The sequence below is a fragment of the Rattus rattus genome, chromosome 2, assembly GCF_011064425.1.
Source record: "Rattus rattus isolate New Zealand chromosome 2, Rrattus_CSIRO_v1, whole genome shotgun sequence".
Taxonomy (NCBI): domain Eukaryota; kingdom Metazoa; phylum Chordata; class Mammalia; order Rodentia; family Muridae; genus Rattus; species Rattus rattus.
Window position 1 is genome coordinate 75,011,050 of NC_046155.1, and position 20,042 is coordinate 75,031,091.

A 20,042-nucleotide genomic window follows, 5' to 3' on the forward strand; every position below is an offset into this window, starting at 1 on the left:
GACCTCAATTTTCCTGTAGGAATTTGACCCATTGGGTTTTCCCAACTTTGGAACATCATTCTCACACTTGGGAGCTCAGGTTTACTTTAGGTACTTAGGAGTATCATAATGGTCCAGTTTCCCGCCTTTCCCCGCGCCCAGCTGCTAGCAGCCTTGCTTTACTCCTTTCAGCCTTTACCCTGCACGCAGGCGCAGACCACAGCTTTCCTTCCTAGCGCACCCCCTCAGAGCTTCCCCTAGCAACAGGCTCAGTCGCAGCGCGAAAGCGTGGCGGGCGCATGCGCTACAGCTCTCTCCAGCAGTCCTCGGATAGCGCGCTTGGGCTCCACCCCAAGCAAGCCAAGCCTTTCTCCTCGCCTCTTCCCACCCAGGATCCGCGTGGCGGGGCGCGCGCGCACTTGGGCTCCAGGGCAGCTTGTCGTCTGGGCCGCGGCAGCTACAGGCGAGGGGCGGGGCTATTTCCTTTGGACCCCACCCCCTTTGGCCCGGCGTGCATACCGCGCCTGCGCGCTCCCGCCCGGTCTCCATCTTGGAATTGGGAGGAAGAGAGAGAGAGGGAGAGAGAGAGAGGGAGGCCAGGACGAGAGCAGGGCTGTGGTGCGGTGAGAAGCTGAGAGGAAAAGGAAAGGGAGTGAGGCGCAGGGACGATCAGCAGCGTCTCGGCTACAGTCCTTCAGCTGTTCCGGAGAGAGAGGACGGGAAAGGGAGTAGGCCAGGGCTGGAGTGGGGGCTGTCACTCTCGGACCCCAGCCTTAGAGGGGCCGTGCAGCCGGGCGTCCTCGGGGTGGGCCCCTTGTCGTGGCCGAAGACCTGGGGCTCAGGCCCCTGGGTCCTAAATTTTGGGGCTTGGACCCTCGATTCTCAGATACCCAGGTATCAAGCCTTCATACATCAGATATCTGGGACTCCAGTCCTAACCTTTACAAAGCTGGGTCTCTGTTTTATAGAATTTAAAATACCTGGGGTTCAGGACCCTGTGTGCACAAATATCCGGGGTTCATCCTCAAAGCGTTCAAATATCGGACTCATTTTTAGCCCTTGCAAATATACGGGGCTCAGACCCCACAATCGGAAATCCGGGATTCAGCAACTGTCGCCCTCGAGTTGGGGGAGGACTGGACCGCGAGGTCAGATCAGGTTGTCACCCCCTCCCCTCCAGGGGAGGCTTCCCGGGCCCGCCCCTCAGGAAGGGCGAAAGCTGAGGAAGAGGTGGCGAGGGGGAAGGTCTCCTTGCCCCTCTCCCCGCTTGTCAGAGCAACTGGAGTACCCCAGGCGGAAGCGGAGGCGCTGGGGCACCATAGTGACCCCTACCAGGTGAGACATGGGTGTATGGGCATGAGTCCCTCTGGTCACCTCCTTTCTGAGAAGCTGGGAATGGGTAGGCCTTCTCCTCAGGATGGGGAATTCCTGCTGAGCCCATGGTCAGTCTCTGGCCAGCCTTGCCTTCTGTTGCTACCTCTTCTCCCTTCATTGTGTCTGGTTGAAGGGGTACCCTCAGGTGACAGAGCCTGTCATGTCACCAAGGGTCACGCCCTAGGATGCTTAGCTAATCAAATGGGTTTCCACCTTTCTAGTCTTTTCCCTTATTAATTTTTGCCCTCGCAACCACCTCTTCTCCAAGATTTTATTATACTCTTTTTTTTCCAGACTGCTCTTAGGGTGTTGATTCCCATGTAGGTGGACTGAATGACTGACTTATTTATTTATTTATTCATTATTTATTTATTTATTATTTATTTTGAGACAGACTTTCTGTAGCCCCATCTGGCCTTAAACTGGTGGCAGTCTTTAACCTCTCTACTGTTTTGACTACAGGTGCAAGCCACCACGCTGGGAGCTTATATTCTTTTCTGGCTTGGTTTAGTTGGAGTGTGTGTTTGTACTTGGTAATATTTTCCTCCTGCTGCATTTACCTACCTGTCTCTGACTTTGACGGTGTAAATAACCTCATATTTTTGTCAAGTGACCTAGCCTTCACGAAGTGCCTTTGCATATATTTTTCCCATGCTACACTCATTCTTACAAAACCTGTAGCAGCTCTTTTATCTTCCCATTTTACAGTTGAGAACACTGATACCCAGAGAAGTTTTTCAAGGTCACCCAGTGGCAGATTCAGAATTTAACCCAAGTCTTGTCCCTGATAAGTTACCCACTTCTTCTGAGCCAAGGCTTGATCAGTGTCCCACAGGAGAATGTATCAGGGGAAGGCTTAAAAATGGGGGTGTAGGGGCTGGGGATTTGGCTCAGTGGTAGAGTGCTTACCTAGGAAGCACAAGGCCCTGGGTTCAGTCCCCAGCTCCGAAAAAAAGAACCAAAAAAAAAAAAAAAAAAAAAAATGGGGGTGTAATGATCTTCCTTTTCAGAAGGAGCTTTTCCTGCGAGGAAGCTCTGGTTTGTGCTTCTTCCTCATGGGTATTTTTCTAATGTGACCTTCACTTTTATCCTGATCCCACACTTTGGCCTGTGTTCCAGAGATAGCTCTCTCTTCTAAAAAATTATGGCTTTAGTGCCTTTTCTTAGCTGTTGAGTTAGAATGAGCCCCCTCTGTCCACCCTTGCTCCCAGGATTAAAGCCTGTGTCAACTCTGGAATCAGAAGGAAAAGCCGTTTGTTTAGTGTCTACAAAGTGTTCTGAGTACGAGTGAGATCTCATATAGTTGAATTCTGTAATCTACTTACCAAAGAGAAGTATAAGGAACTTACTTAAAGCTCTTGCTGTAGGTTGCAGATAGGATATACCTGTAAGACAGTTTAGGGATTCTTTTGCAACATGGGTTTTAGAAGGTGATTATGATTTAGCCCAGACCATGGTAATTGCCCAAATGTTATTGTAAGGAAGGGAGCCTATATGATGTTTTTACAGTGGCTGGCACTCTTCATGTGGCCTGAGATTCTGGGTTGGTAGTCTTGGCCTTGTTACTGCTTAAGAAGTCATGAGGGTTCCCTTGGCAAGTTGTGATGCTCTGCTTTTTGTGTGGGTATGTGGTGAGGGGTGGTTGCAACTATTGCTTCAAGAAGGGTGTCTGCCTTGAGCAGACTTAAGAGCTACTGAGAACAACCAATCAATCAATTGTGAGCCCTTCACACCCTAGGGGCCTATCAAAGACTCAAGCTCCATTTCTACCCTCTAGCTTCCAGTTGAGCTAAGGAGACAAAATTAACAACATGGACAGGGAACAATGCACCACAGAATATAATTATATGCTGAAATTGTTAGGTACCTTTAAGTAGCTAGAACTCTGCCTCAGGAGTCCAACTCTGCTGAGGGCTCTTTGTGTCTAAATTCCCATTAGTCCCGAAAAAAACCTATCCTAGAGTCCCTGTATGTTCCGGTTCTAGTACCCTGTGGCAACTTTGCTTTGGAGTTTGTTTTTGAGTTTGCTTTGGAGCTCCCACCCATCGAGGGCTGGAATGATCTGGGAGGTTCTCCTAAAACACGGAGGCTGGGCTTAGTTGCCTCCTAACAATTCTGTCCAGAACCTGAAAGGAAAAGGTCCTGTTTTGTGACCTTGGGAAAGCCCTTTTTCCTCTCTGTGCCTCAGTGACTGTCTGGAAAATGGTGATCTTGATCATGCCTTGCTAGTTTTGTATAATTGTTCTGGATGCCTGGTGGTGGCAAATCATTTGTCTTTTCAGGACCTGTTTACTTGTCTATAAAGGATAAACCTAACAACAGTGTTTATCTGTAAGGTTGTAGGAGCCCATTGAGAGGTGATGCATGTGAGATGCTCAATGAATGTTACTTGTGACCCACAACATCCCGTTCTCATGTATGCTGCTTATGCAGTTAGACTGGACAACTAAGACAGCCCCAGAACACAAAGGCCCCCAGAGTCAGGTGCCAGTCTCTACTGTTCCTATTCTAGATGTTCTCCCTGCCACAGTGTCCCTACATTTTTTGAAAGCGAGTCTCCTTGTCCTTTCAGGCCAGTACCTACTTGTAACAATGGCCGGATTTCCACCACATCCGGCCTGACTGTTTCCTGTTCTCATCCAGTGTTTGAGAGCTTGAAGGAGGAGGTAGCCTCAACACCAAGGGATACAGGAAGGTGCCTGGAAATCACTGGACTATGAGAACTTGTGGGACAGGACATGTCCGGATTTGAAGCACTGGCTAAGACATAGAAACCTTTATGCTTGAGGGGAATGGCAGTATATAGGAAGCTGAGAAATTATTGAGGGCTGAGGGGGTCGACGAGGATGCTTGGCTTGCCAAAATTACCTTTCTAAAGTTTTAGGGACTCCAGAGACCACCAACCACCACCACCCCATCCCACCACCCCCGTCCCCCATCTGGTTGCCAGGGCAACTTTTTTTTGAGCTTTGATGTTGTTCCTAACACCCCCTACCTTTCCTCAGCAGTACCTCCCCCTCATCAGTAAATGAGGTGGGGAGGAGGCAGAAACCTGAGGGAGGACCTTTCTCTCCCTCTGGGCCTTATCTTTGCTCTAAGGGTCCTATCTGCTTTTTCCAGGCAAGATCCCAATTTCAGGGCCCCCAGGGGCCATCATGCCAGCTGGGGGCCGGGCCGGGAGCCTGAAGGACCCTGATGTAGCTGAGCTCTTCTTCAAGGATGACCCTGAGAAGCTTTTCTCTGACCTCCGGGAAATTGGCCATGGCAGTTTTGGAGCTGTGTACTTTGTGAGTTGGGCCTTGGAAAGGGTAAAGCATGGCTCAGTCTTTTTAAACCTGTGGGTCTCCAGGCCTCTGCACCATTCCACCACAACAGCCCTTCCCACCCTCTCCTACTAGCTTAGCAGGTCCTTTTTCACCCCATGCCCAAGGTGCTCTTTCCCAACCTCCAATCTGCTCCTCTAGGCCCGGGATGTCCGGAACAGTGAGGTGGTGGCCATCAAGAAGATGTCCTATAGTGGGAAGCAATCAAATGAGGTGAGTCAGGTTCATTAAGATCAGGTTGTGGAGGGCAGAGGACCCTAATCTCATCATGCAACCTGGGTAACCCCTTCCTCTCTTGACCTTCTAGAAATGGCAGGATATCATCAAGGAGGTGCGGTTCTTACAGAAGCTACGGCATCCTAATACCATTCAGTACCGGGGCTGTTACCTGAGGGAGCACACAGCTTGGGTGAGCCATCTCACCCAATAGTTTTGCCGTAATAGTTTTACTTGGGTCTATCTTTTCCTGGTCCAGCCTTTCAAGTGGGCAGTCCCCTTCTGATTATATTAGTCCTCAGAAAAACCAATGAGCCAGGCATGGTGGCTCTCAACACTGAGGAGGCAGACACAGGTGAATCTCTTGAGTTCAAGGCCAGTTCTGACTACCTAGTGAGTTTTGGGCCAGCCTGTGCTAACACTACACAGTAGGGTCCTATATCAAGAAATACAAATAAGCATCTGTGTAAGTGCAGAAGAGGCTGACTCAGAGGGCATAGATAGCATGGTCTTTTCTAGGCGGGTATTAAAGAGGACTCTAAAGGGGTCCAGATGGGAGCAATGGGAGGTGTCTTGGAATCTTTAGGGGGTGTGGATCCAGAGACACTCCCACCACCTCTTGTTTTCTCTAGCTGCCCTTCATCTCTGTCACCCTTTTGGCCTTGCCTCAGTAGAAGATAAACAAGAACATTCTGTTTTGAGTTTTTGCTCAGGGGGGCTGGGCTAGGGGTGCCAGAATCTGATGACCTCTAACACTTGACCTTTCCTTAGCTGGTGATGGAGTATTGCCTGGGCTCAGCTTCTGATCTTCTCGAAGGTAGGTGAATCTGAAAGTGGGGAATTAGAAAGGTAAACAAGAAAGCCGTAGGAGAAAGTAGCTTATTCCATCTCTCTGTGGACCCTCAGTTTGTTTTTTCGCTTCCTTCTACAGTGCACAAGAAGCCGCTGCAGGAGGTAGAGATTGCAGCTGTGACCCATGGTGCGCTTCAGGGCCTGGCCTATCTACACTCACACAACATGATCCATAGGTATGATGGTGCCAACTGTGGCAACAGTAGGATCCTTTGTATCCCAGTCCTCATTTTGCTGTGCTCTGATTGTCTTGGTACTGCAACCCCCCATGCATCTTTTCTGAGATGAACTTCTCATCTCTGCACTTTGCCTCTGTCAGAGATGTGAAGGCTGGGAACATCTTGCTGTCAGAACCAGGCTTGGTGAAACTGGGGGACTTTGGCTCCGCATCCATCATGGCACCTGCCAACTCATTTGTGGGCACTCCATACTGGTGAGTAAAAGGTGGTGGGTGGCGAGAGTCCCAGAATGGTGGGAATAAGAAGTGTAGGATCTGGGTTCAGAGTTAGCCATTCTTTTCTGTTGTCCTCCCAGGATGGCTCCAGAGGTGATCCTAGCCATGGATGAGGGACAATATGATGGCAAAGTGGATGTCTGGTCCTTGGGGATAACCTGTATTGAGCTAGGTAAGGGTATCCTTTCTACCTCCTCAACTCATTCTCCACCCCCATCCCATGGACCCCAGACCTCTCTGAAGCTTTAATACAAGCTCTCAAACCCTGGGTTTTATTTCGTCTTATTTTGTCTTTTCCAGACAGGGTTTCTCTGTCCTGGAACTCAGTCTGTAGTCCTGACTGGCCTTGAACTCAGAGATCAGACTGCCTCTGCCTCCTGAGTTCTGAGATTAAAGGTGTGTGCCACCATGTGAGGTCCCTCCTGCCAATTCTTTTTTTTTTTTTTTTTCTTTCTTTCTTTCTTTTTCTTTTTCTTTTTTTGGAGCTGGGGACCGAACCCAGGGCCTTGCGCTGAGCTTAATCCCCAACCCCCCTCCTGCCAATTCTTAAAACTCAAGATATTATAGCAGTTCTTGCTTTTTGTCTATTACCTGGGTTCTAAATCTATTTTTAGTACCTAGTGTGCTAGGTTCCAGGGGTGCAGAGGTAAAGCTTCTACTTTCATTAAAAAGGCATTCAAGTAGGGAAAATTAGGCGTGTTTTCTATCACTAGGATAAGAGTGTAAAGTGGTACAGAGATAAAGCTAGGGGCTGAGGAAACCTGTGTGTGGTAGAGATGTTTAAATAAACCTTCAAGACCAAGAGCTGCGAGGAAGATGCAGGGTAGAACATTCTAGACAGAAAGCAGCATTGCAGAAGTTTAGAGGTCAGGGCAAGCCTGAGACTAGCTTTTGGAACTACATATGTAGTACAGAGGAGTGAGTTGAAAGGCCCTAAAAGTTAGGTCCAAGTGAGCCCCTGAGTCTTTGAGTTACGTTGGTGCTCTTTGCCAGTCTGGACTACTGAAACAATTGTCTAACAGGGTGATGCTTGTGAGACCTCTATACCAAGCATGAAGTAATTGTTCAAGGAAAGAGACTTGCTTCCTGCAGAGATCTCACCTCTGCCAATCTTCCCCCCAACATCCCTGAGACAGGGTTTTTTCCCTCTGTGTGTCCCTGGCTGTCCTAGAACTGACTCTATAGACCAGGCTAGCCTTGAACTCAGAGATCCACCTGCCTCTGCCTCCTAAGTGCATCACCATGCCCTACAACTAGTTTCTTCTTTATAGTCTCTCTGATGTGCTGATGCCAGCGAGGTCTGCCTAAGCTCAGTGCAGTCATTTTGCTCCCTGCTCAGAGTCCTCTGTGGACCTCTGTTGCCTCCCAACCAGAACTGTCCCTATACTTCCTTATATCAGCTAGAGCCCCTGGTTCCTCTTTCTTTCGTGGGTTCTGTGCATGTGAACATGTTAAGAGCTGGCCCAATGTCTTGCCTTGGTTTGTATTGTGTCCTGTGCGTGCCATCAGAGTTGGTTGTACTCTTGACCTTTGTTTTCACATATACTGCATTTACCATTTGAGGCCATGATCAGACAGGTGGTGAGATGTATGGAACAGATCTCAGAGAAGAGCTGCCTGTTGTATTCTTGGATCTTGTAGAGATGTGGATACCCAGAACTAGTTCTCCATTATCGGAGAGCCTGATTAGAAGTGGCAGCCAGGGGCTGGGGATTTAGCTCAGTGGTAGAGCGCTTACCTAGGAAGCGCAAGGCCCTGGGTTCGGTCCCCAGCTCCGAAAAAAAGAACCAAAAAAAAAAAAAAAAGTGGCGGGGTTGGGATTTAGCTCAGTGGTAGAGCGCTTGCCTAGGAAGCGCCAAGGCCCTGGGTTCGGTCCCCAACTCGAAAAAAAACCAAAAAAAAAAAAGTGGCAGCCAGTGTTGTGTCAGTGAACAGTGTTGAGGGTACTCAGGACAATCTGGAGGTCTCTGTTCCTACACAGGACCACTGATGTCTGCTTCCAACTCCTTTTACATAATGATTCTTAAAGGAAAACTGGAAACTTACATTCTTGTAACTGTTGGTAATTAAATCACTATTTAAGTCAAAAACAACAAAACATTTGTCTGGACTACAAGGAACTCCTGACTCGCCACTTACAGCTACCACCAGCACTCCCTTTTCTAAAAGACCTCTCTTAGTTGTCTAGCCACTTATCTGGTTTCCCCTTACCACAGTCAGCAACTTTAATTTGGTGTTAGTTGGGTTTAGTTTTGGTGTTTTGGGGGATCAAATCTAGAGGCTGGCATACTATGCTACACGCTGAGTTCTTCCCAACGTTACTTGTTTAGTTAATTTTAGACTGGAACTTTCTTGAACAGAGTACATGTTTGTTTCTCTTTCCTACATTATAGGTTTTGCTCTTTTTGGCCCTCATACTAGTTTGGTTGATAACTGTGTACTTTTTTATGCCTTTTTTTTGCTCTGTGTGTTTGTTTGTTTTTTGTTTTTTTTTTAAGATTTATTCATTTATCATATATAAGTACACTGTAGCTGTCTTCAGACACACCAGAAGAGGGCATCAGATCTCTTTACAGATGGTTGTGAGCCACGATGTGGTTGCTGGGAATTGAACTCAGGACCTCTGGAAGAGCAGTCGGGTGCTCTTAACCGCTGAGCCATCTCTCTAGCCCTTTTGCTGTGTTTTTTAGTCCCTACACTGCTCATGTTCAGCAGATAAAATGAACATTACAGTTTATTGAAAGGAAATTAAATGCTGCAGGATCAGGAAGGTCAAACAGGAAGAGAGCCAGGAAGATGGGATTTGAACCCAAGCTGTTCTGAGTTCCGTTCTAGTTTCTGATCATCTACTTTTCACCTTCTTTTGTCCTCTCTGTAGCGGAGCGGAAGCCACCACTGTTTAACATGAATGCAATGAGTGCCTTATACCACATTGCACAGAATGAATCCCCTGCTCTCCAGTCAGGACACTGGTGAGGACTGGGGTTCTTGTGCCAAGGGGTTAGGTCATAGGATCTGGCTGCCTGGCTCATACCCTTTCCTCTGTCTCTTTCCTTTTTGGGATATCAGGTCTGAGTACTTCCGGAATTTTGTTGACTCCTGTCTTCAGAAAATCCCTCAAGACAGACCAACCTCAGAGGTTCTTTTGAAGGTAAGCACGTTTAGTGTTCTAGAACTGGTGGCTAGTGGAGCCACAGAAAACTCATCTATGATTCCCAATTCTTCATCCAGGAAGCTTCCTTTATCTGTTTTGCCCAGGCCCTGGTGTCTCACTTCCCTGTGTCTTGCTAGATTTTATCTGCCATACTGTCTTAATTTAAGTTATAATTTGTTTTCACATTTTCCTTAGTCAAAGACCATAAGTGTATGATCTCCCTTAGATGTTTTTAAGTTTTCCAATCTGTGGGAATCTCATTCCCTTCACAGACCCAGTGTGTCTTAAGAAGTCCTAGTTATCATGAACAGACTGCTGGATTGACCTGCTGGGTTTTAAAGGATAACTTTTGAGGGCCTGAAGAGGTCTTGTGATTGACCCAAAGGCACTTGGCCTTTGGTAAGCAGAGCTGCATTGGCATCTAGATCTCCTGAATATCTTGCTTTCAATGATGCCTGGAGAAAAGGCACTGTCTGGGTAGTAAAGACAGTTTCTGTGGGAAGAAGGATAAAATAAGGGTTAGCATGCAGCGTTAGCGGGCAGGGGCCTCAGACTAGGAGATGCTGAAAGAAATGGAATCTAGAGGGGCTAAGGGAGAACTGACCGCAGATCTCAGGTGTTCTGTTTCCCTAGCACCGCTTTGTGCTCCGGGAGCGGCCACCGACAGTCATCATGGACCTAATCCAGAGGACCAAGGATGCTGTACGGGAACTGGATAACCTGCAGTACCGAAAGATGAAGAAGATACTATTCCAAGAGGCACCCAATGGCCCTGGTGCTGAGGCCCCAGAGGAAGAGGAGGTGACCTAGCTTAACCTGACACCTCCCTACCCAAGAAGGGCTTGGCTCTTCTTCCCCATCTGTCTTCACCTTCTTTCTTTATGCTACTCCATATCCTTGTCCTTCCCTTTCCCTGCCCAACAGCTCACACCCTGTTCACAGGAAGCAGAACCTTACATGCACCGAGCAGGGACACTGACCAGTCTAGAGAGTAGCCATTCAGTGCCCAGCATGTCCATCAGCGCCTCCAGCCAAAGCAGCTCAGTCAACAGCCTAGCAGATGCCTCAGATAATGAAGAAGAGGAGGAGGAAGAAGAGGAAGAAGAAGAGGAGGAGGAAGAAGAAGGCCCTGAATCCCGAGAGATGGCCATGATGCAGGAGGGGGAGCATACAGTCACTTCCCACAGCTCCATCATCCACCGGCTGCCGGTATGCAGGTCACCCTGAGCAGCTTAGTGAACACAAAGCCAAGCCTGTGCTGTGATTTGCTCAGGAACTGACTAGGTCCCTGCTCTCCAGTGTGTCTGCTCCTCCTTCCTGTCTGAAGGAGTTTCCTTAGGTACCCTTTGGGTCCATTGGCACCTGAGTTGTGGGCATCCCTTCCTTCTTTCCTTTTCTAGGGCTCAGACAACCTATATGATGATCCCTACCAGCCAGAGATGACCCCAGGTCCACTCCAACCACCTGCAGCCCCTCCCACCTCCACCTCCTCCTCTTCTGCTCGCCGCAGAGCTTATTGCCGAAACCGAGACCACTTTGCCACCATCCGTACTGCCTCCCTGGTAAGTGTGGCCAGCTTCACTCAGCTTCACTACAACTTTTGTTTTGTTCTGTTTTCTTTCTCTGTGATACATCAGGCAAAAGTCCAGCAGTTACTTTCTCTGTGGTACATGATTTAAGGCTAGATTCTACCCTCAGTGTACTGCTGTCTTTGCTGGCTCCCTTCTCTAAGCAGACTCTTAGTCACACTACCTAATCTGGGTATTCCCAGCCTGGCAAACTGTTTTCAAGGCCTTGTTGAAATAACAGCTTGTGGAGACTTTCCTGGGCTCCTCTGGCTAGTCAGGTGCTTTACATGCCTGGACAGGCACATCTACCCTGCTGTGGTAGTCTGGGTGGCAGTGTGCAGGTTTGCTAGTTTTAGTGCTTCAGAGTGCAGGAGTGGAGTTCAGGGATCTGCCCCATGTCAGTTACTCGTTGTCAGGCCCACACACATGCTTATGTTTAATCTTTCCAGCCTTCTTGGGAGGGAAAGGATTGAATCCCATTTAAGAGTTGAGCCTGCTGCACCAGCATGGGGTGGTACCCAAGGGAGGGCTCCCCTTCTCTAAGAACAGGAGAGGGGATAAGGGGAAGGGACTTGTAAGGGTGGAACTGGGAAGAGAGAAGGGCTGTGATCGGCACAAAAAGTGAATTAAAAAAAAAAAAAAAAGAGTTGAGGCTACTATGCCTTGGGGAGGCTGTTACCAAACATACTTACCTTGTACTCTTGGGTAGGGGTCTATTCCTGTAACTAGGATCTTAGTCCTCTAAAATTTATTTTTTCTCAATTCATGGGGAAAGGGGCTATTTGCTTATTGAGATGGGTTCTTGTTAAGTAGCTCAGTCTTGAACTTGCTCATCATCTTCTTGAGTCCTAGGATTTATAGGCACGTGCTACCATGCCCAGCAAATTGAGGCTTCTCCTAAAACATAGCTTTCTGATCATGTTCTTGATAAGTCTCTAGGTCACATTCCAGTTTTTACTACATTCGAATACCAACAATCCCTTTGGAGGCCACTGGGCAAATCTGATGTGTTCTTCGAGCTTTTGCTTGTAATTGGGGCGGATTGTTAGGACCACTCAAGCTGTTGTTGCTGCTTTGTCTTACTATGCAGAGAGATTTGGTTTTCCTCAGCCTTGGCAAGCAACCTAGATTACTTAAGAGCCAATGATAGAATAGTTGAAATGAGACCAGAAGTCAGCAGAGGTCTTGATCTAACATTATCAGAACCCAGATCCTAGCTTAGTACGTGGAACATAATCGTCCATCAGTGGTGTTTGCTGAAGGGAAGGTGCTGGCCAGCACTCACTCTTATCTGTGCAGAGGTGTTGGCCTGTGTTACAGGTGAGAGACTTGGTAGTTTGAGAAGTTAACTTGCTTGAGATTAAGTGATAATAAAGGGCAGTGCTGGGGTCTGAGCCCAGGCGCATTCTATTCATTCTTTTGCTCCTCTGAATTGTTTGTACTAGGGCCTGTGCTTACCACCTTTTATCAGCTCAGTCTGCTACCCCAACCCATGATGTAGACAAGTATTCAGTTGAGGAAATAGATTCAGAGAGTTTAAGTGTAAAGAAGACAATAACAATGAAACCATGAGTCTGAGAACCTTGTTCTTCACTGTATCTATATGAATAAAATGGGGCTAGGGGTGAGTCCCACTGTTTATCCTTTCTTCTACCCTAGGTCAGCCGTCAGATCCAGGAGCATGAGCAGGACTCGGCCCTGCGGGAGCAACTAAGTGGCTACAAGCGGATGCGGCGTCAGCACCAGAAGCAACTGCTGGCCCTGGAGTCCCGTCTGAGGGGTGAACGTGAGGAGCACAGTGGGCGGTTGCAGCGTGAACTCGAGGCACAGCGGGCTGGCTTTGGGACTGAGGCTGAGAAGTTGGCCCGGAGGCACCAGGCCATTGGTGAGAAGGAAGCACGAGCTGCTCAGGCTGAGGAGCGGAAGTTCCAGCAGCACATCTTGGGGCAGCAGAAGAAGGAACTGGCTGCCCTGCTGGAGGCACAGAAGCGAACCTATAAGCTTCGGAAGGAGCAGTTGAAAGAGGTTTGGCCAGAACTGCTGTGGGTGAACTAGGACTAGCAGGTAGGCAAGACGATGGCGGGCACTGACCTACTCCCCCACTGCCCTCCCAGGAGCTCCAGGAGAACCCTAGCACACCCAAACGAGAGAAGGCTGAGTGGCTGTTGAGGCAGAAAGAGCAGTTGCAACAGTGCCAGGCAGAGGAGGAGGCAGGGCTGCTGCGGAGGCAACGCCAGTACTTTGAGCTTCAGTGTCGCCAATACAAGCGCAAGATGCTACTGGCTCGGCACAGCCTAGACCAGGACCTGCTTCGAGAGGTAGACCTGACCCACCTGTCTTCCCCCACACAGTCAAGGACCTAGCACCTCTCTTCTCTCATTTGCCTCCATAAGGTCTTCTTTTCATCTGCTCTCCTAGTGTTTTGATTTGGCTCCTTTTCAGCATCCTTCTTGCTTTCTGTGCCCACTGGACCCTGATAGGATGCCCTTACTTGTCTTATTCACTTCCTCTCTGCTAAAGAATTTTGTGCCCTTAATTATTCAATACCAAGAAGGCTCCCTCACTGAGCCCTGAGTTCTGTCACTTTTCTGCCTTAGGACTTGAATAAGAAACAGACACAGAAGGACTTGGAGTGTGCTCTGCTGTTACGGCAGCATGAGGCTACCCGAGAGCTGGAGCTACGACAGCTCCAGGCTGTCCAGCGCACACGTGCTGAACTCACCCGCCTTCAGCACCAGACAGAGCTAGGCAACCAGTTGGAGTACAACAAGCGACGGGAGCAAGAGTTGCGGCAGAAGCACGCGGCCCAGGTTCGCCAGCAGCCCAAGAGCCTCAAAGTACGTGCAGGCCAGCTACCCATGGGCCTCCCTGCTACCGGGGCTCTGGGACCACTCAGCACAGGCACCCTTAGTGAAGAGCAGCCCTGCTCATCTGGCCAGGAGGCAATCCTGGGCCAAAGGATGCTGGGAGAGGAGGAGGAAGCAGTGCCAGAGAGAAGGATTCTGGGAAAGGAAGGGACTACTTTGGAGCCAGAGGAGCAGAGGATTCTGGGGGAAGAAATGGGAACCTTTAGTTCCAGCCCACAAAAACATAGGAGTCTGGTTAATGAGGAAGATTGGGATATATCTAAGGAAATGAAGGAGAGTAGAGTCCCATCCCTGGCATCCCAGGAGAGAAATATTATTGGCCAGGAAGAGGCTGGGGCATGGAATCTGTGGGAGAAGGAGGATGGAAACCTTGTGGATGTGGAGTTCAAGCTTGGCTGGGTCCAAGGTCCAGTTCTGACTCCAGTACCTGAGGAGGAAGAGGAGGAGGAAGAGGAGGGAGGGGCTCCAATTGGAACCCCCAGGGACCCTGGAGATGGCTGTCCTTCCCCAGATATCCCCCCAGAGCCACCTCCATCACACCTGAGACAGTACCCTGCTAGCCAGCTTCCTGGATTCTTGTCTCATGGCCTCCTGGCTGGCCTCTCCTTTGCAGTGGGGTCCTCCTCTGGCCTCCTGCCCCTACTACTTCTGCTGCTACTCCCATTGCTGGCAGCCCAGGGTGGAGGTGGCTTGCAGGCAGCACTGCTGGCCCTTGAGGTAGGACTAGTGGGCCTGGGGGCCTCCTACCTGTTCCTTTGTACAGCTCTACACCTGCCACCCAGTCTGTTCTTACTCCTGGCTCAGGGCACTGCACTGGGGGCTGTCCTTAGCCTGAGCTGGCGCAGAGGCCTTATGGGTGTGCCTCTGGGCCTTGGGGCTGCCTGGCTCCTAGCTTGGCCCAGCCTGGCTTTACCTCTGGCAGCTATGGCGGCTGGGGGCAAATGGGTACGGCAGCAAGGCCCCCAGATGCGTCGGGGCATCTCTCGACTCTGGTTGCGGATTCTGCTACGCCTGTCACCCATGGTCTTTCGGGCCCTACAGGGCTGTGGGGCTGTGGGAGACCGGGGGCTGTTTGCCCTGTACCCTAAGACCAATAAGAATGGTTTCCGAAGTCGACTGCCTGTCCCTTGGCCCCGTCAGGGAAATCCTCGCACTACTCAGCACCCACTAGCTCTGTTAGCAAGAGTTTGGGCTCTGTGCAAGGGCTGGAACTGGCGCCTAGCACGGGCTAGCCATAGATTAGCTTCTTGTTTGCCCCCCTGGGCTGTTCATATACTAGCTAGCTGGGGCCTGCTTAAGGGTGAAAGGCCCAGTCGGATCCCTCGGCTGCTACCGCGAAGCCAACGCCGTCTTGGGCTCTCAGCTTCCCGACAGCTACCACCAGGGACTGTAGCTGGGCGGAGATCTCAGACCCGCAGGGCCCTGCCTCCCTGGAGGTAACCAGTTCTAACCCTCCACCCAAATTTAGGGCACTGAGCACTTTATCTCCCATGACTCAGTAAAGTCTGTCCAGTCCCTTGGCCTCTCCTCCCCTTCTGACCTTTCTTCCTCAGTATGTTTCCCCAGGTCCAATCCCAGCCCCAGATCTAGATCTCTAGACAGGCAGCCTCCTCTACTGTGGAGTCCAGAATGACACTCTTGTGTTTTCCCCAGTCCCCTAAGTTATTGCTGTCCCCTGCTGTGTGTGTGCTCATCCTCACCCTCATCGGCTTAGGCCTGGGGCCAGGGGTGGCAGGGAGGGAAGTCATGGGGGTTTTCCCTCTTTGATTTTGTTTTTCTGTCTCCCTTCCAACCTGTCCCCTTCCCCTCCACCAAAAGAGAAAAAAAAAAGAAAAAAGAAAAACACAAATAAAATGTCTGAGCGGAACTACACCTTTGGCCCAGGCTGCCTCTGTCTGCTTTGTCCTGCCGCCTAGCCTCCCTGGTTTGCCCTGAATCTGGACCCTTGGCCCTCAGCTCCATGACCTCTTCACCATCTCCGTTGTCTTCACTCCTTTCACACCTCAGCCTCATCCTCTTTGCCTTCATAGATTCATTACACCATGACCACAAACAGCTCTGGGCTGTGAGCCCCTGTGGAGCATCCACAGAACTTCCTGATCTCACAGTTGCCCCTGTTTGTGGGACCCTTCCAGAAAGTACTTAGGGTTAAAGGCTTTTGGTCTTTTGCCCCCGCCTTTACTGTGAACCTATTGCTTACAGAGTTCGGAGCTGCGTCTCACCTGGGTCAGGCTTTAGACTACAGGGTTGGGGGTTGGGACCACAGAACCTCCAGTCAAGGGTGGTGAGTTGGGTCAGGTAGAATGTACAGACTAGAGGTCTGGGTTGCTGTGGGCTTGGAGTTGCGGCTGACTGTTGGACTGAGCTAAAGTGTGGATCTAGTGGGGCAGCTGCCCCCAGCGGAACTTCTCAGGTCTTTTCTGGCCACCCTCTGCTGCCATTTCCCTTCAGTGGCCTGATATCGGGCAACCTCTTACCCATTCCTCAGCCCAGAGCTGCTTCCTGCCTTCCTTGAGGTACTGGATCTGGGCTTTCCTCTGCCTGCCCTTAGTTGTATACCCTTTCGTGGATGTTGTGTGTGCCTTGGTCTTTCACCCAGTCTTTATATTCCTAAATGTGACCACATGCTGCTCTCCCAGGGTGATATTTTCTCCCTCCCTCTTTGCATGACGAATGCATGACCAGAGCTGCTTTTGTATACTCAGCCCTCTAAAGACTCTCAGTTTCCTGTCTGTGGATCTTCATGTCTCTTCTTGTGCATCCCATGCAATTCTGGTTGTACTCAGAACCTCTCTCGTCCCTCCACCTCTCTTGCCCATGGAGACTTTCTTCATCTCTCAACAGTTCCATCTCTCCATGTCTGTCTGTGTACAGCTCCCCCCGCCCCCTCTGTCTAACATGTTTTCTGTTTCTCTCCCTCTCCCTGTCTCTGCTTCTGTCTCCTTTTCTTCCTTTCCCCTCGTTGTTCCTCCTCTTCTTCCTCCTCCTCCTCTCCTTCTCCCCTGCCCCATTTCCCCTTGATCCGTTCACTGCACAGTCAAAGGAGCTGCAGATCAAGAAGCAGTTCCAGGAGACATGTAAGATCCAGACACGGCAATACAAGGCTCTTCGGGCACACTTGCTGGAGACCACACCCAAAGCTCAGCACAAGAGCCTTCTTAAGCGGCTCAAGGAGGAACAGACCCGCAAACTGGCGATCCTGGCCGAGCAGTATGACCAGTCCATTTCAGAGATGCTCAGCTCACAGGCGGTGAGGCCTGGGGTCTGGGAGGGAGACTATGGAGGTTGGCCTTTGCTTTAAACTTAGTTGTGGCAAAGGAAGGTGGGATATGTGAACAGAACTTTGGGATTTAGGAAACTCCGGTGCTCTTTCACTACTAACATTTTCCATAGTGGCTTTGTCTCACATTCTCCTTAGTGGCCTTATTATATCTCTTACTATTTCCTAATATCTTAAGAAAGTACCCTGCCTGCTCTGCCAAGAACCACCAAAGAAAATAATGACTGTGATATTTTTTCTGGACTTGAGTTTACTTTGTGTAAACAGGGAGCAGGGGAGCAGATTACAATGAGTGTGGCTCTCAGACCATTTTACTCAGACTTCAGGAATCTGGAAAAGAATCTCTTAGGAAAACTGTACACAGCACTGGAGTGGGCTGCTTCAAATGCACATTGAGTCTAAAGAGCTAGAGGGCCCCATTCTCACTCAGGCCCACCTCTCAGAGGTAATTTTGTAATGATTAACTTGTGTAGAGTTTCCAATGCATATTTGGAAGATTATATAGAAATTTTAAAACACAATAGAATCAGACTTTACATAGTTTTCTGACTTTTTTTTCCACCCAGTATTTCTTGGACATCATTCCATATCACATGTCTATCTCAGTTTTTTACAGTATAGGATTTTCCATGGAATAGATGTACCATAATTTATTTAACCCATCCCTTATTGGTGGACATTTAGGTTGTTTCCAGCATTTTGCTATCACAACGCTTCCGTGAACACTTGGAGCACATGTGCAAGTATACCTGGGGGATAGATTCCTGCAAGTGTAATTGCTGTGCCACAGGGTATGACCATCTTCCATTCTCATAGAGGTTGAGACTGCCGCTCCTTGCCACCTTAGGGCCCAGGCCTACTGGGGCAGGGGAGGATGGTGGGGACAGAGGAGGAGGTCCCTAAACCCTGTTCTCCCTGTCCTCCAGCTCCGGCTTGATGAGACCCAGGAGGCAGAGTTTCAGGCCCTGCGGCAGCAGCTCCAACAGGAACTGGAGCTCCTTAATGCTTACCAGAGCAAGATCAAGATCCGTACAGAGAGCCAGCATGAGCGGGAGCTGAGGGAGCTGGAGCAGAGAGTAGCTCTGAGGCGGGCACTGCTAGAGCAACGGGTAAGGGGTTTGACTCCCAGGATGGGAAAGGAAGGGCAGGCTCTCTGTTCCAGGACTCACCCCTGTTCTGGGTGTCCCAGGTGGAAGAAGAACTGCTGGCCCTGCAGACAGGGCGTTCGGAACGCATCCGGAGTTTGCTTGAGCGGCAGGCCCGTGAGATCGAGGCCTTCGATGCTGAGAGCATGAGGCTGGGCTTCTCCAGCATGGCTCTGGGGGGCATTCCAGCTGAAGCTGCTGCCCAGGGCTATCCTGCTCCACCCCCAGCCCCTGCCTGGCCCTCCCGTCCAGTTCCCCGTTCAGGGGCCCATTGGAGCCATGGCCCTCCTCCACCAGGCATGCCCCCACCAGCTTGGCGTCAGCCAGCTCTGCTGGCTCCCCCAGGGCCTCCAAACTGGCTAGGGCCCCCAACACAGAGTGGAACACCCCGAGGAGGGGCTCTGCTGCTGCTAAGAAACAGTCCTCAACCCCTAAGGCGGGCAGCATCAGGGGGCAGCAGCGGTGAGAACGTTGGCCCACCTGCTGCAGTGCCAGGGCCACTGAGCCGAAGCACCAGTGTTGCTTCCCACATCCTCAACGGCTCCTCCCACTTCTATTCCTGAAGTACAGGGTGGTGAGCAGAGGAATAGGGCAAGGTGGGAGTGGGTGGTGCCTGACCCTACAGGCAGTGTGCTTGACACCTGCCCAGTAGAGGTGGGGATAGGATGTTGGCTCCAGCTTCCCCATCAGACCTCCTCTCATCTCATGAGCTTCTTGGGGCTGGCCAGTGATCCCAGGCCAGCTTGGGCATTGGTGCCCCAAGGCTGACCAGGAGCCCTGCCTCCCCACCATGGTGCCAGGGTCTCCCTCCATCACCACCTACAAAAGGTGGGAACTGTGAGTGTCAAATATTCATCTGGTCCCCTAGGGGAGGGGAAGGGTGGGTCTAGATATATTATATTCAGAGAATTATACAACCCTTGTGATGGGGCCATGAACTGGGGACAATAGGGCCCCCAGACCTGGTGGAATGGCAGAGCAGGTCTGGTGCCAAGGCAAGGAGAATGGGAGGAGGCCTTCCTCCAGAAGGAGCAGGGGTCTTTCGGTCAGGGTGCCTGGGTCTCACCATTCTCCTATTGCTGTCTGACGTCCTGTGCCGTCTTGTCTTTTTTTTTTTTTTTTTAAACTGGGGTCAGGGCTGGGGCGGGGGACAAGGGAAGGACCTTGGAAAGGACTGCTACCAAGCCTGGGAGCAGTCACGGGAGCCCCTCTCAGCTATGGGGCTGGCACAGAGCCCTAGGGCAAGCTTTTAATAAACTGTTGGTTATTCTAACAGACCACAGGACTTCTCCCTTTCTGTCTAAGGTGTGTGTGAAGAATTTATCAGTGGCAAGTGATAGTGTTACTTGTGCTTAATTGGGTGATGTGATTGAAGTTCTAGCCATGTTAGTGAGTACACGTATGACTGGATGGTCATCAGCTTGTTGAACTCTTATTCTGCTTTGCTTTGGGGATCCCATGTCTTACTATGCCTGCCTGGACACTTGAGGTTTGTCAGGCTCTGATTGGCCAGTCAGGTCTACTGTATTTACCTCTTTGAGGCTAAGAGTCCCTGGCAGCATGAGAAGGAAGATTAACTGAACCTATGTGTGTGTTTTGTTGGGGTTGTAACGCAGGCCCTTGTTCATGCCAGGCATGCATTCTTCCAGTAAATTCTACATTGTTAAAGCCAGATTGGTCAAAGAAACCAACTGGTCACACTGGAGGAAGAAGAGCCATATGCTCTCTGAAGCAGCCTGGTGACAGACTGGATGACACAGTCCAGGGGCTAGGACAACTGGAAAATTGATAAAAAAAAAAAAAAAAAGAGAATTAGACTACTGCCTGGTA

General features: G+C 50.1%; 1 protein-coding gene across 6 annotated transcripts; it reads left to right on the forward strand.

The window, feature by feature from the left end:
* Positions 1–503: 503 nt before the first annotated feature.
* Positions 504–19,494, forward strand: Taok2 (TAO kinase 2). 6 transcript variants are annotated; one of them, XR_004386841.1, is made up of 20 exons: positions 506–1,314; positions 4,474–4,640; positions 4,818–4,889; positions 4,984–5,085; positions 5,664–5,709; positions 5,824–5,920; positions 6,064–6,177; positions 6,279–6,370; positions 9,077–9,170; positions 9,268–9,349; positions 9,986–10,153; positions 10,277–10,561; positions 10,753–10,914; positions 12,580–12,945; positions 13,035–13,238; positions 13,518–13,757; positions 16,825–17,037; positions 17,752–17,858; positions 17,994–18,176; positions 18,257–18,663. XR_004386841.1 is itself a non-coding variant. In XM_032892615.1 (19 exons), the coding sequence occupies exons 2-19, from the start codon at positions 4,509–4,511 to the stop codon at positions 18,773–18,775; spliced, it is 3,171 nt and encodes a 1,056-aa protein (XP_032748506.1). In that variant the 5' UTR covers positions 507–1,314; positions 4,474–4,508; the 3' UTR covers positions 18,776–19,494. The 6 variants fall into 6 exon arrangements, 5 of the variants coding, with proteins under 5 accessions (XP_032748503.1, XP_032748504.1, XP_032748508.1 ...); XM_032892615.1 differs by lacking the exon at positions 17,752–17,858 and having other exon boundaries at positions 507–1,314; positions 18,257–19,494; XM_032892616.1 differs by lacking the exon at positions 17,752–17,858 and having other exon boundaries at positions 507–1,314; positions 10,295–10,561; positions 18,257–19,494.
* The last annotated feature ends 548 nt before the right edge of the window (positions 19,495–20,042 follow it).